General features: G+C 55.7%; 7 protein-coding genes across 7 annotated transcripts; 3 read left to right on the forward strand and 4 right to left on the reverse strand.

The window, feature by feature from the left end:
* The first annotated feature begins 65 nt into the window (after positions 1-65).
* Positions 66-4,574, forward strand: IE81DRAFT_321352 (hypothetical protein). Its single transcript, XM_025513313.1, has 6 exons — positions 66-987; positions 1,088-1,873; positions 1,951-2,034; positions 2,113-4,119; positions 4,202-4,336; positions 4,434-4,574. Exons 1-4 carry the CDS (start codon positions 418-420, stop codon positions 4,105-4,107), a joined length of 3,435 nt encoding a protein of 1,144 aa, XP_025371616.1. The 5' UTR covers positions 66-417; the 3' UTR covers positions 4,108-4,119; positions 4,202-4,336; positions 4,434-4,574.
* An 870-nt stretch (positions 4,575-5,444) lies between these two features.
* Positions 5,445-7,773, reverse strand: IE81DRAFT_321355 (Trimethyllysine dioxygenase). The gene is made up of 4 exons (XM_025513314.1): positions 6,738-7,773; positions 6,132-6,673; positions 5,978-6,045; positions 5,445-5,889 (listed from the first exon to the last, which is right to left on the reverse strand). Exons 1-4 carry the CDS (start codon positions 7,551-7,553, stop codon positions 5,645-5,647), a joined length of 1,671 nt encoding a protein of 556 aa, XP_025371617.1. The 5' UTR covers positions 7,554-7,773; the 3' UTR covers positions 5,445-5,644.
* A 307-nt stretch (positions 7,774-8,080) lies between these two features.
* Positions 8,081-8,752, forward strand: IE81DRAFT_345686 (hypothetical protein; the record flags this gene model as incomplete). The annotated part of the gene is made up of 2 exons (XM_025515948.1): positions 8,081-8,287; positions 8,447-8,752. 2 exons carry the CDS (start codon positions 8,081-8,083, stop codon positions 8,750-8,752), a joined length of 513 nt encoding a protein of 170 aa, XP_025371618.1.
* IE81DRAFT_20760 (hypothetical protein) lies at positions 8,747-10,042 on the reverse strand. The gene has a single exon (XM_025510945.1). The coding sequence runs from the start codon at positions 9,870-9,872 to the stop codon at positions 9,075-9,077; it is 798 nt and encodes a 265-aa protein (XP_025371619.1). The 5' UTR covers positions 9,873-10,042; the 3' UTR covers positions 8,747-9,074.
* A 5,165-nt stretch (positions 10,043-15,207) lies between these two features.
* On the reverse strand, positions 15,208-16,921 carry IE81DRAFT_321360 (hypothetical protein). The gene is made up of 3 exons (XM_025513315.1): positions 16,252-16,921; positions 15,984-16,031; positions 15,208-15,913 (listed from the first exon to the last, which is right to left on the reverse strand). Exons 1-3 carry the CDS (start codon positions 16,529-16,531, stop codon positions 15,597-15,599), a joined length of 645 nt encoding a protein of 214 aa, XP_025371620.1. The 5' UTR covers positions 16,532-16,921; the 3' UTR covers positions 15,208-15,596.
* A 460-nt stretch (positions 16,922-17,381) lies between these two features.
* Positions 17,382-19,091, forward strand: IE81DRAFT_20830 (hypothetical protein). The gene is made up of 5 exons (XM_025510949.1): positions 17,382-17,969; positions 18,077-18,557; positions 18,636-18,783; positions 18,893-18,908; positions 18,978-19,091. The coding sequence occupies exons 1-5, from the start codon at positions 17,505-17,507 to the stop codon at positions 18,990-18,992; spliced, it is 1,125 nt and encodes a 374-aa protein (XP_025371621.1). The 5' UTR covers positions 17,382-17,504; the 3' UTR covers positions 18,993-19,091.
* On the reverse strand, positions 18,788-25,153 carry IE81DRAFT_20853 (hypothetical protein). The gene is made up of 5 exons (XM_025510954.1): positions 24,652-25,153; positions 24,276-24,573; positions 20,279-24,197; positions 19,834-20,210; positions 18,788-19,750 (listed from the first exon to the last, which is right to left on the reverse strand). Exons 1-5 carry the CDS (start codon positions 24,925-24,927, stop codon positions 19,191-19,193), a joined length of 5,430 nt encoding a protein of 1,809 aa, XP_025371622.1. The 5' UTR covers positions 24,928-25,153; the 3' UTR covers positions 18,788-19,190.
* Between the last annotated feature and the right edge of the window lie 10 nt (positions 25,154-25,163).

The following is a 25,163-nucleotide window of genomic DNA, read 5'->3' on the forward strand; positions in this document are numbered from 1 at the left end:
TTGAGATTGGCGCGCGGCGCGTGAGGTTCGTCGAGGTTTCATGTTGATTACATGGTGATTCACGACGGATGATGAGAGAGCCCAGACGCGCCGAACTCAAATCGAAGATGCATATACAAAGGCTCATCAGCGTTCCCCCACTACCCTTCCGGTTCATTCCACCATCATCACTGCATTCGACCATTCGACCTGTTGAGAAAAAGCATGTGAGCGACTCGTGAGTGCACCGCGCATCCGGCTTTTTGCCTTGCCAGTACAGTCCTGCCTGTCGCTTGGCACCATCACGACCCTGCTACCAACGACTGGCGGCTCGTAACACCCGGCCTAGGATCTTCGCGTTGCATTGGTACACGCTTCATCGTCCTTCCAATCCATTGCTTAGCGTCTCGCATCAAATCCCCACCTGGTGATACTGACATGTCTGCGTGCGGCTCAAGCCTACCGAGCGCGCCTCCGGCGCCGCTGACCGTCTCAGCAGAGGCAGGTCCCAGCAAGAAGCGGCGACTTGAGACACCTGAGAGCAGCGCAAGCCCATTGAAAAAGGAAGCAAAGAAACTGAAAAAGGAAGAGAAGGAGCATCATCAGAAGGAGCATCATCAGAAGGAGCATCATCAGAAGGAGCAAAAGAAGGGCAAGGAAAAGTCGCACAAAAAGAAGGATAAACCCGCAAAGTCGAACGGGAGAGAGGAAGTCCTTGACGCAGGTAAAGGGAAGAGGATCCCTGCACCTATTGCTCTTTCTGACAACAGCGATAACGAAGAACTCTCGCCTCCACCGTCCGACTCCGGTGGCAGCACTGCCGAATCCGATCACGAGCAACAGCTGACCAGATGGACAAAGTCAGAGCGGGAGCAGTGGAAGAAGCCATTGCCTGACCCTACTAAAGGCACGACACCGGATGGTTCATATGAGACGGAACGTATTCTCAGGTGGCGCAGGCGTCCCAGGACAGGTTGGATTCAGTATCGTATGCAGTGGACCAAAAAGGTACGTGCGGTCTGGACACCCTTCAGGCGTATGCGCGCATGATCGTTACTCAAGTTTGTCGTATGCTCCGGTTCCGCCACGCGTCCTTCCTGCCACGCAGGCTTTCGGACACGAGAGCAACACCTGGGAGCCAGAGGGAAATATTGCGGGGAGCGACATTGACGAATTCTGGGCTAAGGCTGGCCCTAGACCTCCGGATCTTCCACCATTGCCTCGCGATGAAGATGGCGATCCCATAGGCCCCGATGAGCACCATATCCCAAATGCCACAGATGAGGAGTTAGAGAGCCCCGACCCCGCCACTCGACGTGCAGCTCGTCGGAAATGTAGGCGCGATTGGCGTGTTGATGTCTTTTGGGAACGGCACTGGCAGCGCGAGGATTCAAAAGCAAGAGCGGCACAGAAGAAGCAGCTAGAGCAGGAAGCCGAAAAGCGCCGCCTTCAAAAGGTAAAGAAGGACAGTTTGGCGAAGCAACGGCTCAAAAATCAGGCTTTGAGCGTACCCTACGGAAATGCGGACGCAGGGGCACAAGAAAAGGCTGATCGCGAAGCCGCCATCGCGAAGCGCAAGACTGCTGCTGCATCCGCACCTACTGCTGCAAACACAAGTCTAGCCAACGGCGGGGGCCATGTGAAGCCGCAAGTCTCCGCTCCCCCGAGAATGAATCAACCCTTGGCCAGCAAGAACTCAGCAGCTACAACTTCTGCCTTACCGTCTGGGACTGCCAACGCGGCACCTCGCCCGACATTCAAAGCTACCGCGCCGCCACCTGGACGGACTGAAGATCGCGCAACGCGCCTTCCGGGTATCAGCCAAGAGAAGCGCCCCGACAAAGGCTCATGGAAGGGTGCGCACAAAACCGAGAAGCGAGGTGTCGTTGATATGGTGAGCAAATGACTGCAGGTCAATGCAGCTGGACGTCGCTCTCAGCACTCACTCAACACTCACGTCCGCGTACACAGTCCATCCAACCTCAGCCAGCGCCCATGAAAGCCTTTTCAGCTATTTTCCCAGAGCCACCCGCTACTGCGCCGCGCAATGCCAGTGTGAGTCACCGTCTGGTCTGACTTGAGACAGAATGGCATCGTACTCACCCGGAGATTATCTGCCTTTGTCGCAAATAGGCGAGCGCAATCGCGACTAGGCCGCCTGTCGCAGCCACGTCAAGGCAGGCTAGCGATCTGGTCAGCTCGACACCCTCGGATCGCGCCGCAGCAGGTCCTCAACCGCAAGGTATACCTACCTTGGGCACGTCGACGAATCGCACACCTCTTGGCAACTCAACATCTTTTCCTGATACTGTGGTGCCACCTTTAGGTCCGGCGAAGTGGAGAGCCCCTGCGCTTGCGCAGGATAGTGGCGCAGCCAGTCTTCCCGTCCAGCCCGCCCCACCTGCAAGTGCTGTTGCTCAGACTGCACAGCCCACGCTCGCGCCTGCGCCTGCACTCGGGCCCGCTGCCAATACCGGCGCCCTTGCCGGGCCGTCTCGCACTGTGCTGAAGTCCGCCCTGAAGCGCCCAGGCGAGCCTACCCAACAGTCTGAAGCACCACAGCGCCAACCTCAAAAAGCTGGTGTCACTTTCCCGCCCAGTCCTGAGTCTGGCGACGTACGGAAGCGAGGTCTGCAAAGGGCCTCCACGCCCGGCGCAGCAGACGCTGATAACAGGCTTCTCCCGCCAACAGAGAGTCCTGCGAGCCCCACTGCGCCGCCTCCATACCAGCCGCCTCCACCACCTCTATCTCCGGGCCACGACGCACCGGTCAACGGTTTGTCAGCGCGACCGGATCGACCGACGAGGTCTGACACCTTTGCCAATGCACATTCTCATCCTGCCTTGGACGATGGCGCTAGGCAGTACGCGCATCCCACCGCCAACGGAGGCGCGACGTCGCAGTACGCGATGCCACCTGTGGCCCCGAAGAGCTGGGATGCGCATGATCCAGCAGCGCCCTGGGCGCCACGGCCTCATCATCCTGTCCAGAGGTATTCGGCACGCGGTAATGATCGCAATCTCCCCGTGCGACCCCAAGAGGCCGGCATCCGCCAGTACGAACGACCAGCTCTCCCTCACAATGGCCAAACGACACCGATGCACCGGCCTCAGATTCAGTCGCCTTTGGGTGGCTTCGGCGAGAGTACATTTGCGTCCACGCCACTGCGCAGAGATGCCGCGGACGGTGATCTCGAACGGCTGAGCGACAGGTCTCTAGACTCGTCAAGATCCGATCTCGACCGGCAACAGCATTCTCGGCCCCAGCGACAGGCGCATCATGACGAACGAGCTGCTGACTCATATAAAGCGCAAATCCAGAGGTGGGACCCAGGGGAAAAATTGGTCAGCCGAATAACACGCTCGTACAATTGGGCAATGCCTGGATCTCCACCAGAGCTGCTTGGTGCCCTGGCATGGCTGTGCAAGTCCAAACAAGCCGTATACAATCTTCCAGATAGGATGCCATCGGTTGAAAAATGGATGGTGCCGAATGAAGCAGGCGAGTACCGCAAAATGGTAGTCTTCGTGCCCGATCCTTCGATCAAGCTTCCAAAAGACATCGCTGCAGCGAAAGGAATGCAGCACGTCTACTTTTATCACCTCACTGCGCGCGCAATTACGCAAATCTGGGACCTGCCCATCGAGGGACCCGGCGGTTACGCGGTGCCTTCATTGAGTGCATACGTCGATTACTTTTCGGGGGCCGACAATGCGCCTGTCTTTCAGTCAAGGCTCGGTGAGAGTCTCGTGTTCCATCCTTGGCATGCGCAGACAGTTAGCGCTTTCATCGAAGCAGGTTGTGCTGAGCAGCTTTTGCAAGAGCTGCTGGGTCTTGACGAGTCGGACGCCTTGGATCGCACCGCCAATCTTCACGACGCGATCAGCAACTCAGATATGCCACTGATCGACCTCGAGAATTCGGAGAGAGCTGTCTTGCCTCGCTCCAACATGGCAGAGCTCCCGCCCGCGGAAGCAGCGCGACTTGTGGACGACGACGTGGTGGAGGCGCTGCTTCACTCTCAGAAGACACAAGTACATGTGCGCATGCACGTCATGATTCTCGGCCTTGCTAGCCACGTTTCGATCGACGCTGGCATCACGGTTAGATCGAACTTTACAGATTAGGACATCGCTCGGGTACGTCGTCTGTGCTAGGGATTTGTTGTGTTTGCTCATCGTCGCGCACGCAGATCTGACGCCCGCTTTGCCGCCATTTTAGGTCCCTGGAGCTGAAAAGTGAGCTACCCTTCACAGAGAGGCTTTGTTCAGAGAAGACAAGCCTCAAGAGCTGCACTTGGGTGGAAATCTTGGGCTGAGAACTTCAGCCTTGCCAGCTTCTGGCTCCAAATTTCACGTGAGTAGAATATGCAGGGACAAGCCCCTTGCAGGTCAGGCATATTTGTCTTCCAAAAGTTCCAACCCTTACTCTTGTTCCCAAGCCCTTGATCTAGGCTATGCATAAGCCCCTGATTACCTTCATGCCTTTCTTTTGTTTCAGTCCATCCTCTTGATGCGACAATAGTCATGGCTTTCAATGCCCAATTCTCTCCCTTAAATGGCCCAACAATTTGGAAGGGTAGCACTCATTCATGTGTCTCTTTCAGGCTGATGTTCCCATTTCTGCAGCAAGCACTGCATGTCCATGCACCAAGGCTACTTGCTGAAGTGGCAGCTGATGGCAAGATGAATGGTGTCATCTTTGGGACAAGGATGGTATGAATGTGGGGTAGGCCAAAGCTGAGAGGTACCAAGAATAGTCTTGGGCCCAAGCATCCAGTCGAGCACCTTTGATGGTGACCAACTGCTTTACCTCCATCCCCTGGCTTCATCTTCATCCAACCAATCCTGATTTGTGGCCTTGTTAGCACAGCAATTCCTGGGCACTGGCATAGGAGATAGGACAGATAAAGATGCAGCTTACACCCTGATTGGCATCAAGGCACAGCAAACCCCAAGTAAGTGGGATGATGGAGCAGTGCGCTGCAACCTTGATACTCCTACCCTCCCTGCATCAGCAGCGGGACACCTGGCCACTTGGCATCCCAAGTGTCACAAAGGGATTTTGCCCAACCACAGTTTGACGTGTTCAAAAAGGCCCATCCAGACAGGTTGATGACAACCTTCACTAGCAGGCCTACTGTAGAAGGAAAATCAATCTTCCATATTGGCGCACTCTTGCACCTTGGGTGCATATCTGCCCATGCCTGCCATGCTGTTGAGAGGTCTCAGGGCTTCTCCTGTGCCGCTGCTAGTCAGCAGCATTAAGACTTTGATGCCGAGTCGCACTCCTGCGATCGCTAGATGAGCACCAACATACAAGCCAGCAAAGTGTGATGTACTCTCCCACATCAACTCAAAGGGACCAAACGTCAACCATCCTGCACAATCGTGAACGAAACGCGGCTACACACCTATATCGGTCTTTCGACGTGGAAATGAACAGCAGAAGCAGCATCGAAACCGTCTTTGTCCATATATTGCATGGTGCACGCTATCCGTTTCACGAAGCGATCTCCGTCAGCAAAATTTTCTTGGACAGGGTCAAGTACTTACCACCATGACCTCAGAACTTAGGCTTGGTGAAGTCCACTTGCTCAGCTCTAGCGCAGTCGGTGCAAGAACGAAGGGTAGCCGCTTGAATTTCTGTTCGTCTGACAGCGACCTACAATCCATCATCCCAAACGCCCCTTGCAAATCTCCCCCCCTGCGCGCCTCCAGACGGCGCGAATGGCACGCGTGGTCCGTCGTGGACCACATCCGGATATCTCCTCAGCAGCACATCCGTCCTGCTTCTCACATCGTCCTGCGCCAAGTAAGCTCCGCACATTCTTCGCTTGCCTGTGAAAGCTGATCGGCCATGCAGCACGCGCTGGTTGGCTATGGCTGATATCCAGCAAATCAGGAGTGCTGGGCAGCGTGAGCTCTTCTGAATCGAAAGTGATGCGCCGAAGTGATTCGACGAGGTACAGCCCTGAGCATCCTTCTTCCAACTCACAAAGCGCCGTGCCAGGTACCAGCTGTTGCCAGTACTCGCCGTCCGTCGAGGTGAGAATTTCGTTCCATCTGCCAAGCAAGGTAGCGAGGCCAGGCAGTGGAACGTGAACATCTCATAGACGACAGATTTCCGAGCTACCGTGCTCCAAACTCACTTTCGCAGAGCGTCATAGAAGGGCATGACCTCTTCTTCCCTCAATTTGAGTGTCGATCGATCATCGTTATTCTGTCGCACCAATAGCAGCTCGCCCGTCCGGTCGTCATGTTCCAAGATAGGATAGCCTCTAGGGTGCATAGGTCGAATGAAAGTGTCCTCATCGCCAGCCGAGTGGGTAGATATTCTCGTCTCGCTCAAGATCCTGTAAGCTTCGGGGTGAACATCCCTGAGCACCTTGGCAGCCAGAAAGCCATCCACCAACAGACTTTCTCCCCCTTTTGCTGGAGTGCCATCCTCGCTTGCTGAGTGCTCCAGTAGGTGGAAGAGCTGCAGACCGCACGGGTCCGTAAAGTAGGTCGTATCGGTGTGCGCCCCCAACGCGATGGAGGTGTATGCGGTGTCTCCGTGGGCCAAATTAGAGGTGAAGTCCCAAAAACCGCCATAGTGCGTCGGGCGGATGAATGCAATCTTTTCGATCAGCTCTTGAGTAGCTTCGGGGGTCACTGGCACGCCGGCGATGAAGCAGAAGCCGTATGCATCCTGCGTCGCAAGCGTGCGTGAGCATCAGTAGCCCGGTAGGTCGCCTCAACCTTTCAGCACTCACCAGCTTGCTAAGCCACTTTGCTACACCTCTCTCGCTAGCCAGCTCTTGATGCTGAACAGTGGGTGGATTAGATGCTATTCCCCTTCCCCACAACACCTTGCCTCGCCTCTCCATGCCAAGGTCGTCGGACTGCAGATCCCCAGCCCCATCCAAAGAGGACATGTTGGAGCTTAGCACCGGAGCGTAGGAGTTGGCACGAAGCCAGGACCAAGGGTAAAGAGATTGATGCTCGATTCCCGTGGATGCCGTCTCGGTCGTGGTGCTGGGCACACTCCCATCTGAAGCACCATGCTCGTGAGTCGTGTCGGCTCCCTGTGACGGCGCCCCACTCGAGACAGGGCCACCCAGACCGGGCCAAGTGACCAGCAAGCCTTCCATGGTGCTTTCGACGAATGATGGCGTCACGTCTTGAGGAATGGCAAAGGTGTCCAACAACCTCTGCTTGGTCTTGGGATGGTAGCACGTTGCACACCTGCAGTGGTCCCGTAGCCACAGATGATGGAAACGAGAAGTGACGCCGGAAGACCATGTGACGCTTGTTTGATTGGAAGCAAAGGACACTGAAGGGATTTGAAGAGAGCTGGACGCAGAAGGAGCGGGAGATGCGGAAAGAGTAGACGAGAGAAAGGGTGCGGAACTGGGCGAGGTGTTGGACTGGGCACTTGTGGCGTTGTCGGGCTCTCGTCGAACAGGGCTAGGCTTGAGCGCGCCAGAATCATTGCCCCACGAAGATGCCTTCCGAAAGACGGATGAGGAAGAGAATGGCTGAAGACTGATCGGACAAGGTCTAGAGGGTGCTCGGGTCAAGACAGGCATGCCCGGCCTGACGAGTACCGGCAACACCGATGAGTGGCATCTCGCAAAAGCAATCTTCATTGTATGCGTACAGTCCGTGAGCGTGAGGATGTGAAGTCGAGACGGAACTTGTGAGTGAGGAGACGGACGAAAGGAAGACGAGGAGAGGCGGGCGCGGGCTACGTCGTGGATGCGGGAGCAACCAACTTCAGGCTCAGCAGGTCGCGCGAGTCGTGAGTCGTGAGGAGTCTTAATCCTGAATTCACTGATTGTTTGGCGCGGCCATGCATGCGAAAGACGCGATTCCGTTGAGCTCGGCAGGCAACGGAGCCGACGTGAGGCTTGCACGCAACAGGTCTGTGGGGACGAACACGTGACCTCCACATGGGAGGCTGTGCGGACTTGTTCATTGATTCAAATCAAGTCTCCAAGGGGCGTTACCATGGCTGCATCGGTCTGCTTTGCCACCATCGCAATCTCGAATGTGGATCTCGCCTCAAGTCGACAGATGCAACTCCCTTCAAAGGAACGCCGAACCGCTCCGCAGAATGACACTCGCTCTGCCCCCCAATCTGGCTGTTCTGGCCGATCGCGTGGCTTCGGGAAGCGCCTCCAAACCTCCTCTGCGGTACGGCAAGAACGTCTACAACCGATCTTTGACCAGAGAGATTGAGCAATGGGTCAAGAAATTTCAAGCTCCTCCCTCTGCCAGGGCGCTTCTGTACTCGCTCAATGACGATCCAGAGGCGCATGAGGTGAGTTTCGCTGCAACCCAGAGGTGGATGCAAGGCCAAGGTGAAGAGTTCACGCTCGGCAAGTCGACGGCAAGAAGAGGTGTGCTTGCCGCCAAGCGCGCACTCTCACGGCGTATCATCTCTGCTACTTGAACACGAGGCTGACTTTGATTGCCGCAGATCGCTCAAGCAGATGAGGGCGATGCCACTTCGGACTTGCTGCACTCCATCCATCATCGTCGCGAAGGAGATTTCTGGAACTCCAAGTGGTGGATCCGGCAGATCTCTCATCCCGCTCTTCATTCCGTTCATGGAGGCTCAAAAGGTGCACAGAGCTTTGTCGATGCTGTAGAGAGCATCACCAAGGGCGCAGGAACGGTCTGTGGAGCAAAGAGGCTAGACGAGCTCAGGGATCTGCAAGCGAAGGAGTTCAGGGAACTCTTGAAGGCTACTTTCGATCTCCAGGGAGATACATGGGGAGATTGAAAGGAACGCAACGAGAATACCCCTTGATTGTGCTTGCCAAAATCAAGCCGTGATATCTCTCCTGCGCTTCATTCCGACTGCATGCAAGCAAGACACACACACGCTAAGTTGGTAGCCTCCCATCTCAGCAAGCAGATACGTGTACCTCTCACGCGCAGGCGATTTATATACATTGTTGCTCTGGCAAAGCTGTCTCGCTCAAAGTGTGCTCTCAAATCAAGGCGGAGCACGTGATGGGATCTCTCTTTCCAAATTGGAAAGTCAGAGAGCGCGAAGGAGCACCGCGTCGCAGCAGGGGGGAAAAGGGTTGGCTGCTGGCGGCTTACTCGCCATTGTTGACGACGTGAAGCGGGCCTCTTGGTGGTTCGAGGGCCGTATCGTCGGGCGTACCGGTGCGAGAGAGCTCTCCACCATGATGCGGCCCATAGTGTCCTCCAGCAGGCTGCACGACGTTGAGTGTAGTGCCTGATCGCTGAGGCATGGGCGGTCTTGCGTTGTGCTGATGATCGCTCGGATAAGAATAAGCTGTGCCTGCCGATGCTTGACGAGCCAAATGTGCTGCGCTGCTATTGCTGTGCTCCATCATTGGCATGTCGTTCGAGTAGGCCTGAGCATGAGGTTGATTCGACATGCTTCTCATACTGATCGAGTTGCTCAGCGAATGCCCACCGGCGCCGGAGCGTGCATTCACCGATGTGCTATAGCCCAGCCCACCGGGCCCCGTGACATGTACAGGTCCAGTAGCGGGCGAACTGTGCGCTGAAAGGCTATTCCCTCCATACTCTTGTGACGGGGGCATCATCACTTCGTAACCTGGACCATGCGCGTCGTACGATGCAGGAGGTGGTTGCTGTCCAGCATCATAGTAGCCTCCATAAGCGTCGTATCCGCCATACGTCGGGTCGTATCCGTATTGTTGAGGATCAGGAGCTACCTGCTCGTCACCGTGAGCAGACCACCCCGGCACGCTCCGTGCCCCGTTGTGAGGGTACATGTGACTATCCATCGATCGCATATGAGACAGACCTTGTCCAGCAAGGTTCGGACCGTACGCGTCGGAGCCGTGGGCATCGCTGTGCCCATACTGCACCACATTGTCATCGCTTCCCAGATTTTTCATTTCCACTTGGCTAAGATCTTCATCAGCAGAAAGCCCAGCGTTCGTGGCAGGCCTGCCAAACAGGGCTTCGGCCGAATTGTCTGTCGGCTTGTGATCGGCCTCGAAGGCGAGCCATTCGACCTGAAAAAGCAGGCAAGCGCGTAAATCACGGATCTCAAATGGACCGACAGGACGTTAGTTTGATGGCGCACCTCGCGTTGCTTTCGCGCACGCCTCCGGACAGGTAGCAATATCAGATAGGCTGGAAGGCAAAACTCGAGCATGGATGAGCTGATCGAGTTCGAGGAAGGCATGCGACATCGACCAAGGGACTCACTCAGCAGTATCAAGCCAGCAATACCACCCGCGATACCGCCGATGATGGCTCCGAGCTTAGTGAGATTGGCCCCTCATCGTCAGCTTCGGGTCGACCGACTTTGTAGCTCGCCCCGCCTAGACTCACATTGATTTCCTTAACGATCGAACAATAGCAGACCAGCCAACCAATCAGCAACAGCTCAAACCTTAGCGCCGCCAATCCTACTTACGGAGCCACCTCCGGTTGGAGGCAGAGCGCCAGCCGTGGCGACCGAAGTCTGCGTAACGAGGACTACATTCCCATCGCTCGTGCTCGAAACGGTAGCGTAGCTGGTGCTCAAGCTTGGGATGCTCGAAGTGGCCGTCATATTGGGCATTTGAGTCATGGATGTCGAGGTGGATGATGGAGCAAAGGTAGAGGACGAAGTCATGTTGGGCAAAGGCAGGCCGGTGGACGTCTGTAGTGGTGCAGACGTGCTCGACGTCGAGGTTGGAGCGGAAGTTGGACTTGGCAAGAAAGTGATTGGAGTATGCTCACTCCCACTTCCTTGACCGCCTGCTCCATCACCCTGACCCGTATCGCCCGTTTCACTTCCGGTCCCGGTCCCAGTGTCACTTCCAGTCCCGCCAGTACCGCTTCCTTTCGAACCATTGCTACCGGTGGAAGGTGAGTTGGGGCTTGTACTTCCTGTGGTTGGAGAGCTGGGAGTAGTGGGAGATTTTTTTGGATCAGTGTTTGGAGTAGTTGCGCTGGCATCTGACGGCGTCGAGTCAGTACTCGGAGTCGTTCCGGTGGCCGCCTTCTTTGCCGCGCCACTGTCCACTGTTCCCGTATTGTGGGAGCCAGTCGGAGTGACGGGCGGCGTGTTGGCGGCATTCAAGATGCCCGCAGCCTCTTTGCCACCTTGATCCAAGGCACTGCTCGGCGCTGCACCGTTCGCGATGGCATCTTGTGGAGTAATGGCTTGGCTCATGGCTCCAAGGGCTTCGCGTCCTTATGTCAACGAAGCGACAAACTTTGTGATGAAGCTGGAGAAAACGAGAGTAAATCGACGGGACCAAGATGATGGCGAAATATAAAGCAGCGAGATGCGAAGTAGCAAGGGCAGCAAGCACGCGAGACCCAAAGGCTTGGAGTCGTGAATTGAGTGGGTGCAAGCTGAAGATGGGCAAGTCGTGATGGCAGCCGTCGTCGGGCGAGCAAACAAATCAAGAATGACGAGTTGTGAATGCTCCAGCTGTATAGCTGCTGCGCTGACTTTTGCCTGTTGTGATGCCATGCGCGCACGCATTTTGCGAACCAGGTATAGCACGACTCCCCACTCAATTACGACTTATCAGACTTCTTAATTGAGCGGCTCTTGTTCGGCAAAGTCAAGCTTCGCCGACGACCTGAATCTGACTGCGAAAGCCATCGTCCCCCATTCCAGCAGCGAAGGAGTTTGCGCAGCATAAACGACCGCATGCTGTCGCTGCATGACGATGAATGCTGCGCTGTGCCATGGCATCGCAAACTCGTGACTCCTATTTTGTCTGCAGCGACGACCGCAACGACCCGTGGTGCGCTCGCATACGTATCAAATCCCAAAGACTCTTGTCTCTTCGACCTGATCATATGTGAATCACGAACAACGCCAGCAAAACGGCCCAAGACCCATGCAGCGCAGGATCTTGATCTGTTGGTGCTGATGCTGCTCGTTCGCCCCGCTTGATCAAGTCACCGCGCGTAGACTTCCCTGCAACGGAGACTCACGACTGTCTACGCAAGATATGCCTCATCCTTGTTTGAAGGGTAACCGAGCGGCTGTTCGTCAGCGCCCACACGGCCGCGCGTGACTTGATCAAGATGTCTGTGATGAATGTGCGTTGCGCTTTCCTGCACTCTACTCTGTGTCCTCACTATATAGCTGTGATGACTGTCGATCTGCTGACGCCTCGACCGGGCGCACAATCGATCAAGCAGCAAAGCTTTAGCGTGCACGAGGGTGCGCGGTGCGCGGTGCGCCGATGGGAAGCTCTTGAGCCCCGTGTAGCTGCGCTTGATCCAGTGTCTGCGCTGATCGACTTGCATCCTGACTCTTCAGTGCTGCCCAAAGTGAATTCGAGTCAAGACGCCATCCTCTTGTTGAGTCAAGTAGCGGCGGCGGAGAAGATAATTAGGCAACAGCCGTCATTAGGTGGGCGCATGGCCGGCGACCTCCCATGAGAGAGTCGGCAGTTCTCGACGCTGTGTTTAGCAAGCGAGGGCAGCAGCGGCGGCAAATTGACCGACAGCTTGTACCGGCCTTAATGACAAAGGCGATTGCTACATGGCGACGCGCTTCGTGATGCTCCGAGCTGTGCTATAGACGCTCGAATCGTGAATACGTCTCGACAAGCTGCGAGTAACGCAGTCTGACGAGTCTGTCGCGCCCGTCCGTGATTGTGATTCAAGTGACATGCGCGCCGCGGTCTCAAAGATATCGCCGCGCGCCCCGCCCTTGATGCTGCTGAGGCGTCATATCTCATATCATGTGCATGGATACGACTGAGCTCGCCGCCGAGTACCTGCTGCTGGCCCGCAGCATGTATATACTCGACGCCTTGTGTGTCAGCTTTGAATAGCTGACGATGCATTTTGCATCGCTACCTCCATCCATCGCTCTCGATTCGATCGCAGTAGCCTCTAGTTGCTACTCAAATTGAGCGCGCTTGAGCTGGGATGTGTAATCCGACACGGTCGCCAAGCTCATAGCGACCCGGTAGCAGAGCCCCTGAATCACGAATGTAGGCCAAAACGACCGAGACAAAGGCGATCCGGCTCCGTCTTTGCGCAACGATAGGCTAGCAGCAAAATTGAAGAGACACGAAATTAGGGGCTCGACTTGCGAACGCTCTGCGATCGACCCTAACTCGAGCCGCAAACTCAAAATGCGAAGCAACCCGCACAGCTAAGGATAGACATCTGCAGTGGTGCTCAGGACGTGTACTCACTTGTAAGGGGACCCCAGGATCCCATGCCTTAGACCCGAAAGAAGGCCAATGACTGAAGATGCCATCTCGATGGTGACAGAAAGAGACTTTTGTGGGCGCGCTGATCCGACGCAGTGACCGAGGCGCTACACAGTTCTTCTTTGAGACGTGATGGCAAGGTCGGGTCGATCGTGAGACCATGCAAATGCGTTGCGAGATCACGAGATGACAACTTGGGTGTATTTCTCCCTCGAAGGTGAGTCGTACTTGGCGCTATGAGTGATGGGTAACGAGCACCTCAAAGTGGAGAGGCGCTCGATGTCGCAAGTCTGCGAAAAGGCCGCTGGACCAGCGATGCTCCAACAAACCCTTGCGCCTATTTTCCGTGATGTTTGCGTGCCTCACAAAGTTTCTCGAGCTTGCGCCACTTTGCTCGCTGGAAGAGCTTTTCGGGACGCGCACCTCTGCTGCGAGATGCGGGAGAAACTGGAAATGGATGGATGGGAGCGAGTGTGGTTGAGGTCGAGCGTAGCTTGAAGATGGAAGCGGGGCAGAAGAAGCACTGTTTTTCTTTCACTCGATCCCTTGATCGCTTTTCAGCATGCTTGTTTGCAGACGCAGATTCGATCCTCACCATGCCTCGATTCTATCAGCGCAGGATCGAGGGACAGCCAGGCAGGGTTCCGATTGAGCTGCACTACATTCTGATTGATTGAGCGGAGCGACTAGTCCTCGGAGCTGAGGTGCGGGGCAACGTCCAGGACGTCCATTTGACCGCGAAATCCCGCACCATGCCGAGGGTCCGTCAAATTCGCTGAGTGTGACTACCGCTGCTGGCTATCAGACCGAGGCTGCGAAGCTCAAGTTGGAAGACGGACCTTTGTCCAGTCCACTGAGATGATCCAGGCCGGGGCCGGGGCCGGGTCCGCCACCGGCCCCACTCCATTCATCATCTCATTGCTGTCCTGCGATAGCCGCCGTACCGCTTCCGTTTTGCGATACGTGCGCTGCTTTCAAGTTTTCGAGCGAAATGAAGTCCCGGGAAACCATACGTCTTCTCGATCGCTGCGCTGTGTCTTGAAGCTCGCGTGCTAACTCATGCAATCTCGAGTCAGAAGACCCCGGAGATTTTGCATGTCATCGCTTGAGTGCTACCGCAGCGTTCAGGTACCCCACGTTGACACCTTACGTTTAGAAACCCTCTGCTTCTTGATTCGTGACTCTGGACTCGGTGTTGCTTCTAATGACTAATGGTTGTTCAAGGTCTTCACTCTCGCCCGGTGCGTATGACTTCCAATTTGTGAGCCGCCTGAGAGGCGACTCGGACTTGACCGGTCCGGTCCAGATCGGTCTCATCTTGTGCTACGGTCCGCATCGTCGCTCGTCCAGTATAGCTGCGTGACACTGTCGTGCACCTCACAAGGCACACCAAACGGCCATACAGGGACGAGCGACTCTTGACTAGCTGGGCATCAATGCTGCATGCCATGATCTTGAATCATGGAGTGCGACAGGACGAGGGTGAGACCTCTCAAACCTGGGCCCAAAGCTAAATTGGTGAAGATGTATGGCGGTACGATGGATACATGCATAGGCTAGCTGATGCAGGGGCGTGAGACGATGCGATGAAGTCGCGCAAGTTTGTATAATCGCTCAGCAGCTGGGGTCGTGCGTGCGGCCTGCCGCCTCCCTGCATGCGCATTCACTCATTGTGATTCAAAATCTTCCGATTATTCACGATCCATGCAGCAGCAATCCGTGATCATTCGTGATTCGCGGTCGCCTTAATTGCAATCCACGCTCACGCTTGCTATTCACCCTTGCCCACGCCACATTTTGAAATCTCGCATCCAACGAGGCGGCGTCATGCTCGCAATCGCCTGACTGGTTTGGCAAGCCAACCAGCATTCGATTCGCGTCGGACGAATCACGGTCATCGGGTGGCAGCTTCAGGGATAATTGAGTGTGGATGAGGAGCGAATCTTAGTCCAGCTTGTTGGTGGCACGCGTACCGGCCGCTGCTACATGTGTCAGTGACGAGCGAAGAGGAGGGTGGCGAGGAGGCACCTTCAGGTTCGAAGCTCGAGTGGGAAGTCTCCAAGCACGAATGTCAATGCTGTCCTCGTTCAACGTCAGACTCTTGACTGAGTACCGTCGTAGCCAGAAAATGGGGCCGCGGTCCGAGCTCAAATCGCCGCTGAGAGCAGGCACGGATGGTCGTTCGCAACGGCAGCGTGCTGATCTCGCCCCGCACTTGACAGCAGCGATGGAACAATTTGATTAGCAAGAAACACCTCTTTACCCGGTCTTCGTACATTTTGTGCATGTCCATGAGGGAACTTTGAATACTCGAGCTGTACCGAGTCACAAGGCGTGGATAGTGATGCTAGCACTCCCAGCTGGCCGTTCGAGTGTACGTCTCCTTCCATTTCCTTCTTGCTTGCTTTCTATTCTGTTGATGCCCTTTGTGGTCGATCATCGAGGTTGGGGACTGCTAGGAGAGCTGAGGGAAGTGGAAGTTCCGGCATCGCTCAAGGAGAGGCTGCCCCTACCGGCTCTCTCGGCTCTCCTCTTTCTCCTCCTGACCCTAGCTTCATCCTCTTCCATCCTCTCTCTCTCCTCCAATCTCTGACTGTAGTACTGTCCCGATTGTAGGATGATGATGCCCACCAAGGCCACGGCCACTACCGCATTAGAGGAAGCCAGTTCGCGCAGAGGGACTAGGCAGGCATCTAGAGGATCCGAGGGGTCCGCTCGAGGTGCCGGAGCTAGCGCCGGAAGAGCATTGAGACCTGAAAATAGCGCATCCACGAGCTCAGGTCGCCTCCCACTAGGCGAGCCAATCAGACGATTCGCACTCACTGGGCTGGATGCGCTGATAGAAGACGACTCCTACGGCCCCGTAAAGAACTGGTCACCGGCAAGCCAAGATGATTGAGAGCGTCAGCAGCCAGGCTCGACCATGTATCATGTGTCGTGAAAAACGGCTGCCCGTTTCCTCGCGAGCCAGCATGGTCATCGTTTCCTCCTTGCCCAACGGCTTTGCTCCGTCTCACATCCAAAAGGATCGCGGCAAGCAAGCTCCCTCCGCGTGCATTCCCAGGTTTGTATTTACAAGCGCATGACTCACAAAGACTAGCGCCATCGAACAACCAATTGCTCTCTCTTCCACCCGCAGCTTTGTACACCGTAGTTCCCACTCCGAGCGTTCCAACGATGTACAGCAGCCATGTCAAGCCATGCGGCAAATCCGTCAGAGATTGGGAGTAGTAGGCGTGCGCTTCGATCAGCGAGTCATGGGTGATGGGAGATTGCCAGAGCACCAAATGATCAGCTCTCCAGTGCATGGAGAGCGTCCCCAGAAGAAAAGAGGTGGAGAGAAGCACCAGAGCAGTCGTCAAGTCGCCCATCTTTGACACCAAGTCGCAAGGCAGCCTGTGTGGACGAGTCGATCAGTAGACGCGTTTGGATGCCATTGACTTCTGACCAGCTCGTGCTTCTGCCGATCGCTAAACTTGTGTGTGTTTGCGTGTGTGCGTCCAAACCGATGCAACACTGGAAGGTCGGCAACAAGGCTGGGTGACGCTGGTCGAGAGAGAATCTTGCGCAAGGAAGGGGGATAAAAAGCGAAAGGAAGAGGGAAGAAAACCCCACCAAGCTGGGTGAGAGGAAGTGACGATGGCGTTGAGGACAAGGACGATGGAAGAACAAAGGCGGCAGGATCGAGAATGGCTCTGAACTTCGCGCGGCTGCTGGCTTCCTGGCTGGCTGTGACTTCATGATTCCGGCTCGAAGCAGAAGCGAGCGCGAGCGCGGTTGTGGAGAAGCGCGCGAGGGTGCGTGGATGCGCGGTTCTGGGGTGCACGTGCGGCGGGTTGGAGACACCTGCATTCGCCTACGCACGTGACGCGAATCTGTGGGCAGAACCATGCAGCAGCAGCGCCACGACGCACGCACAAGCCAAGGCCTGCTTCTGAACCATTCTTGATTCGTGTTGGTGCTTCAGCGACGAACCAAAGGGCGGCGGCTGAGGGGGAGATGAGTAGCTGATCGTGCTGGTCGTGAGTCGTGAGTGAAAAGTCGCCAGTGTGACTTCGCATTCACGATTAGCATTGCTTCGCTGCTACAACTTTCCATTCGGTCGTCGACCTGTCAGCGTCGCACACAGTCCAAGAGTCACGCTATCTCCACAAGAGCACACTCACGACGGTCATTAGAGATCTAGCCGAATACTGGAGGATCTTCTCAAGCTTGCCAGATCCCCTTACACGACGCCTCGGAGCGTCTCGCATCTGCCCCCCCCCCCCCCCCCGGGAAAGCGCCCTGCCGCCCGCTGCCCTCGACACTGCGAGGCTCGTCAGCAACTCGACCATTTCGGGCAAGATGGCGCACAGACGATTAGCCGGGCAGCTGTTGTGCGTTCTGCTTGTCCTCTCGATCATCGCTCTCGATTGCGCGTCATTAGTCTCGGCCGCAAAGAAGCGGCCTCGGTCGAGCTCGAGCTCTGGCGGTGCCTCACCTGGCAGCGCTCGCTCCTCCTCCTCAGCCAACCCAGATTCTGGCGTTCCTCCGGCTTTCCTTCAGCAAGCCTCCACCTCTCCCCACGGCATCATCGATCTCCCCAATCCTCAATCTTTTGTTCAGATCACCTCTGGCGCTAGAAACTACTCTAGTGTGGTCCTGCTCACCGCTGTCAAGAGCGGTGTCTCTTGTCAACCTTGCAACACTTTTGCGCCTGTTTATGAGACCCTTGCGAAGGGCTGGAAGAGCAAGAGCAGAGGTAGCTCAAAGGCAGACGTCATCTTCTCGCTCTTGGAGTTCAAGGATGGTCAAGATGTCTTCAGACAGGTGAGTTGTTCACTTCGTGCAATGTCAAAGCTTTTGCACAGTGCTGACCGCGTCTTTTACTGTGCTGATACCGTACCTCCGTGTGTCATCTCTTTGCGCCTGCATAGCTTCAACTCAGCTATGCGCCAGTCCTGCTGTTCTTCCCTCCAACTTCGGGTCCCAAAGCGCGCGGATCTGGACAGCCCATCAAGTACGATTTCAACCGCCTAGGCTTCGAAGGTCCAGAAGTGGCTTCCTTTCTCAGCGATAATCTAGGTTTCGCATTTCCCTACGTCAAGCCATTTCCTTGGACCACCGTCCTTTCCTTCTTCGGTAGCGCGGGTGCGATTGTGGCCTCTATCATTCTGCTGGCTCCAAAGATCGCTCAGGCTAGGGGACAAGGTGTGGCGTCTATTGCCAGTGCAGGCAGCAAATTGATTTGGACTGCACTCTGCTTAGCGACCATCGTCGTCATGACCTCGGGCTACATGTGGAACAGTATCAGAGGAGCGCCCTACCTCATGATGGGACCCAAAGGCAAGCCCGAGTATTTCGCTGCTGGCTTCCAAAATCAGTACGGCGCAGAAACGACGATTGTTGGCGCATTCTGTGAGTGCGCTTTCGTGGAGACAGACAAGCTTTGCGCTCGCTGACGAGACAAAATTTTCGATTGGCCGCACGTCATAGATGCGCTTCTTGCATTCTCCTTTGTCAGCTTGACCGTGTTTGTGCCGGCTCAGAGAGATCCAGTCAGACAGCGCGCAGGCGTGTACGTCTGGAGCGTCATCTTCCTCGCTACCTTCAGCCTGCTCTTTGCAGTGTTCAGAATCAAAAAGTGCGTAGTTATGGAGATGCCTCTCCGGATGTGCCGCCTCTGTGTGGACCTAGCATACAGGCTGCTGACGTGCCAAACTACGCCTCTTGCCACACTCGGCTTCTTTCAGTCCTTCGTATCCCTTCGTAAGTCTGTCCCGGTGATCGCAAAGAGGCGCGTAGCTGACAAGGTACCTTATTACTCTTACGTCACAGCGACTCTTCTTTTGAGCGTACAAAAGCAATGACGAAAGGACAAGATGTGCACCCGATCGACGGAAATTCCTGTGAGGCTAGAGCGTGCGCGCAAGATGAGCCCCTGCGGAGGGTTTGAAAGTGTTCGAGCGTCTGTGGTGCATCATGCCGTACTAGGTGTATTAGTCGAGCATTTCAGCCCGATCCTTCTTCGCATTAGATTAACCGTCACCATTACGTGGACCAAGTCGCCCCAACCACATCGAGACAAGCCTTGAGCAACGCAGAGTGCTCTTGCGGCCCCTCTCTATCAAGTCTGGGACTTTGCAGAGGGTTAGCCCTGCCAATGCGTCCCAGTGAAAGTCCTTCAGGCACGGCCACCTCCCTGATCCCCTCTAACGGCTGCGAGGTGCCCGCAGCTGCTACGGATCCCAGCCCGGGCATTCCTATGGCGGACGCCTGCTGCGTCAGTAGCGAAATCAGTGTGGGGTATATGTTGAATAAGTGCGCTCGAGGGCTGGAGAGCGCCAATGAGCGCAAAGTGGGCTCCATGGTGTCAGAACTCTGACTGTTGCGTTCTGACGAAGTCTTTGCAGCCAACAAGCTACCGGGCCACAGATGCAGATCCAACATGGAGCTCAAGACGTAAGACAGCTCCTCTGACTGTATCCGTGGAGGTGGTGAGCTGCCTCGAAGAGGCGCGTTCGCAGCAAAAGACTGAAGCGCCAGCGACGTCCTTTTCATGAGAGCGGGTAACGCCAAGGTTGCCACGCGTTTGCGCTCCTCCACTCGATCTGCGCAATAGCGAGCAAGCGCCAGGTCGGGACAGGGTCAGATCTCGATTGCACTGCCCTTGTCAAGATAGGGGCGCACACACCTTGCCATCCATTCGAGCACATCAGGAAAAGGAGATCAAATGCCCAGTACGCGAAATGCTCGCGCGGCGTACCAATGATGGGCGCCACGGTTCCTTCGGGCGGCACGTCAGCCCATGCGCCGTTCTCCGCATGAAGGTGAGAGGCAGATAGCAAGGCGCTATCTGTCCGAGCGCTGTAAGGTGCCGCTAGGTCGCGATCCAGCTCGTAAAGGCTGGACGCTCGAGCCAAGCCAAATGCCAGACTTGCAATCAGAGATGCAGGCACACGAGCATCACCGAGGAACGGTAGCACATCGACTTCTAGAGTGCTGAGAAGGACCAAGTCGACGCTTTCGTGCTCTGCGGCTTCGGTCGTGGACAAAAGGCGGGCAGCTGAACTGTGGTAAGAACGGGCATCCGTCAGCTTTACTTGCGCGAGCATTACAGCTTCGCGTAATAAACTCACCAATCCGCGTCAAAGGCGCCTTCAAATGTTGCAAGCATATGTTTCCAGATACCATGGACCGCTTGATCAGAGAGCGCGCCACCCTCGCGCCTCAACGCCAAGCATGTGCCTTGAGCGATGCGGCAGAACGTGATCGTGGCCGTCTGCCAGAGCGGCGCAGCCCGAGGCTTCGCATGTCGGCTTGCAGGCGGACACTCATACTTGAGCTTGATAGGTACCAGCAAACGACTGAACACGTTCTCGAGAGCTCCACTCGCAAAAATTTCTTGACTGGATGAGAAGCGCGAGAAGGTGCTGAGAGCATCCTCGGTAGCAGCTTTGCACCACGCGACGAATGTTAGCTGGCTGGAACGTTTGTTAGCAAACGCTGAGTTTTCTCGCAATGGGCTTGTGCCCAGTGTGAAAGCGAGCGTAGAGTACTCGGCAAGATCCGACAAGATTCGAGATGCAAGTCCCGGCACCATGTTGAGAGATTTGATCGTCTGACGCACGAGCGTCTGAAGCGGAGTGAGCGCGTCGATGTCTTGGGTATGATCTGGGCTTTCGTTGTAGGTGACGCAAGCCATCAGAACGTCGAGCAGCTTCCCATGCTGCTCCAGATCGAATGTCTTTCCGATGTTCGCGTAAATCGGTGTCAGTACGTGCAGATAAGCGAGCAAATTGGCTTGCGTAAAGGTAGAGACCGTCGGTGCAGGACGGATAGAGTCGCCCGCCGCAGCCCAAACCTGCCAGGCAGCGCTCTTGGCGTACAGCAAGACTTCCGTTAACCTCGCCTCACTTTTGGGCGGCAGTGGCACGCTAGCCGCGAGGACCCAAGCCTCTGCAGCAGCCTGTGAAATTGCACTCGGGCCCGCCAGAAAATTTGTTCGTAGTAGACTCAAGGCTCGGGTCCATATGGGCTGAAAGTCTGCTTGACCAACAGCGGCAATTTTCGAAACGAGGAACTGAGAAAGCACCCTTCCAAAATTTCCCAGAGCCAGAACTCGGCTCTCGTCCCATTGCTTCTTTATGGATGGGAGAGTGCCCATTGTTGCCGCCGTCTCATCAGCCTGATCGACTTTTGCCTTTTCAATCGAGTCCGAGAGCTCAGCAAGTCGCTTGGTCTCCGCGTCCAAGTCGTCAAACAAGGTGTACACCACCTCAGCCATCACTGCTTGAGACCACGTTGTCGGAGTCAGCACTGAACCATACTGCTCGAGGACGCGAAACAGATTGACGATGGCACCGTTGCGGACCTCCGACCGATCGTCGCGCGAAACGCGCAAAAGCGATCGCAGCAAGAAGATCCATTGTGCCGTCAGTTCGTCCGGAATAGTCCCATCTCCTGCAGCTCTCTCGCCACGCGCGGAGAGCTCCGCAGTGATGCCCCACAGAGTATTGTTGGCAGTCAAGGCGACATTGACTTCCTCATGTTGCGTGCTGAAGGTTGTCAAGCATCCTATGCTTATCTCCAGCTGCGGAAGCGTCAGCAGCGCCAGCAAGTCAGAGCAGACCAACTGCAAGCTCGGGAAGGCAGCTTTTATGAGGGGTACAGTAGACTTTTTGGGTAGCTCTGGAGGCCTGTCAGCGTCTTCCAGAGATGTGCTCCCCGCGTTTTGGTGACCGCAAGTAGCGCTGCACATCTCAAAGATGGTTTCCCAGCCAAGACGAAGGCCGTGTCCGTGTGCCTCGAGCATGCGGAGAAGCGTATCCAGACCAGTGCGCCGGATGTCAAGGTCTGCTGCGCTCTCTCTTTTGTGGCTCAAGATCGCTTGCTTTGCCAGGCCATCGATGACCTGGCGTGTTATTCGTGATGGGTAGTCGTCTTGGTTGGCCGATGCGGAAGTCGTTGAGGCCTCTGCAGACGCGGGTATGGTCGCCATCGCGGCAAACAGGAAAGCGTCCAATGCTTCAGCAGCTTGGAGTCGAATCGTGGTCCCCAACAATTGATCGTTCAGAACAGACAAGTAAAGACTCGTGCTGATATCCCAACCTGAGGCTGGATCCGAATGCGCTAACCGAGGCGTATTCTGCAGCACTACGGCTTCTAGGTTGGCCAATGCAAAGCTTCTGCCATTGAGATTGAGCCGAGAAGCAGCTCGCAGATTTTGTCCAGCGTTCGCCTGAGATGACAGCGGTGTTCGCAAGCCGACAGTGCGTGCGCAAAGTTCGCACAGAGCTTCGATGAACGCGAGCAATGCCGCGTCGTCGAGTGCATGCGAATTTTCGAACACGCGAGTAATCTCAGCAAGCAAATGCTCAGGATCAAGATTGCTCATGGCTGCTGCTCTTCTTGTTTTTGGATCGAGGGCGCTTGCTGAGGTGAAACCGGGAGGTATAGACGACAGGGCCGAAAAAGATGCCATGCTGGCTCGAGGTGAGTACAACGCGTCGGTGTCGCCCTGATGCTCCCTGAGACCCTCGTTCTTGGAGCGCCTGGCTCGCGGTGCGCGTAAGACGAATTCTGCATCGCACAGGACAGAGACCACACTTTTCCAAGTCAAGGAGCCAGACAAGTAGTATGCAACTTGGGTGAATGCTTTAAGGCAGGCAGCGTTGCGCTCACTCAGCGTGGGTGCGCTCGTGGATGAATCCTCGTTGGCACCTGCTCGAGCCATTGCTTTGCGATGCTCTTCGACCCTGTTGACGACCGATCTAGGCACAGCGAAGTGCGCCAAACTCGTCAACAAGGCGTCGCGCTGGGCGGAAAGGGCCAGCACCCCTGTCGTGTTAGTAAAGTTGCGCCAAGCGACCAGAACTTCACTGAAGAGGGCCTCGTCCATGCGCGAGCCGAGGAAGAAGGTGAAACTTGACAAAATTGGTGACCATGCCTTGCTGATGATGTCGCACACCAGCTGTAGCTCGGCCAGTTTGGGACCACTGTATGCTGCAAGATCCAGTGCTGGTGGTGCGCGAGACGCGCTCTTGGGCCGCGAGTTGACAGATGCCGAGTAGACAGGCAAGACGAAAGCGGCTAGCGTTTGGGAAAGACAGACCAAGCTCTGCAAGGCCAGCAAGTAAAGATATGTGTTGGGAGCGGCTGGTGGCTCAGTCTTGTCCAGCTGATCCAGTAATTGCAGAGAGGGAACGCTCCCGTGACTCAAACCTGACGATGACGCGCTTGAGGAGGAGGAACTCAAGTCGGTTCCAAGCAGGCCGCTCACAGCACCTGCTGCAGCATTGTAGAAGCCAACCTGGCTACTTGCTGTTTTGGTGTGCACATGACCCTTGCTGCTGTCCTCATCTGAAAGTTGATGCGCCGCTTCTGCCATACCTATGAGTTGTGGGTTCTCCACGCTGATGTGGTGCAGACTTTCCACAAGACCCATGAAGACGCGCGAAGCTGCTTGCGTTCCATCGTACCAGCGCCACAAATTGCGTAAAAGCTCACCATCAGAGCAGAGGCCCCGAGCCGCTTCCATTGCGAGGATACGGAGCCAGGCGGGACTCGCTTGCTGGCCTTCGGCGCTCGACCTCCGAACATCCTTTGGAGCAGCTGGGTTCCCCTGGGATGACGCTTGAGACAGAAGTCGCTGCAGAATGCTCATCAATATCTCGACCTCCACTTTGAGCTCTGAGTTGAATTGTCGAAGAAGCACAAATAGCAGGCGCACTAGCCGTAAGGTGACTGGAAAGTCTGGTCGCTCGCTGAGCGCTCTGATGAGCAATGGACAGATTGACTGACGCAGGTTCAACAGCAGCTCTGGATGATTTGCCGGCTTGAAAAGATACGCGTGATTCTTCAGAATTGACTCGATGAGTTCCAAGGCGAATGTGCGTGGCAACGATGCCAGCCCAAGGAAAGGTGCCTCGTCGCCGCTTGCGAGGGCGTTTAGATCGCTCAAGAGCCTGTATGCGTCTTTTGAACTCGGGAAGAGGGTGATGCCATCGCTTCCTGGCACCGGAACCGTCATCGCTGCCAAAGGTGCGACGGCAGCAGCTTTCGAAGGAGCAGAGCAAGTCTTAACAGGCTGAAAGGAGGAGAGGGCGAAACGTGGACATTCTGCAAGCGACTCACCATCTTCTCCTCCCTCCTTGATGCCATCCAGAATTGCGTCCTCCTCTTTGACCTTATCGAAGACGGTCATGACGACCTGACTCAGCGTGGCGCCTGCAGCAGTGTATACTGCCGTCACCTTGCTATTTTCCCGCATCTGGAAGCATATCAACAACGTCTTTGAGAGTGAGTCGTCGTGAATGTTCGGATAGGAAGTGACCAGCGAAGCGACAACTTGTAAAGCCTTGAGGTGCACATCGACGTCTTGCCTCGTCTGTACCAGGCCTGTCAGAGTGTCTATTAATTCCACGAGCGCCGACTGTGGATGTAGACAGGCGTCAAGACTTGGGCGCGTTCAAGGAGGGAGCAATGCTTGCTGTCTATTTGCAAGACTCACCTCTGGAATCGCCTTCAAATCTACCACCCGCTGAATCATGCCTACAGCGATACTGGTCACCTTGGGAGCCGTCTTGGGAGCACAAGATAACAAAAGCGGCCTGAGCAGCACATTGTCATATGCCCGGATCGACTCCGATTTCGCTGCGGCAAGAGTCGCCGTCTGGTCTGATTTCAAAGCATTCAGTGCTGCATCTGCGGCGGCTCGCACGTCAGGATGCTTGCGCTTCGACTCTGAAGAGAGCAAAGCGAGCTCCGAAAGTAAGCGTTCTGACATTGTGAAGTGTGGTGGCCCTGTTGACTAGCTGGCTCGCATGCCGTGCAGGCAAGCTCGCTCAGATGAGACTGAGACTGAAACCTTTACTCGATGGGAGGAAGCGCGAAGGTGTCGATCGCGATGTCAAGTGAGAGTCTGCCGAACCAGGCTTTGCAAATCAAGGAGCGTGTGTATTCGCAGCAAGGATCAAGACGAGCAATTGGATGAGGTATAGCATGCAACTACGACTCACGAAT

The sequence above is a fragment of the Ceraceosorus guamensis genome, assembly GCF_003144195.1.
Source record: "Ceraceosorus guamensis strain MCA 4658 unplaced genomic scaffold IE81scaffold_11, whole genome shotgun sequence".
Lineage (NCBI taxonomy): Eukaryota > Fungi > Basidiomycota > Exobasidiomycetes > Ceraceosorales > Ceraceosoraceae > Ceraceosorus > Ceraceosorus guamensis.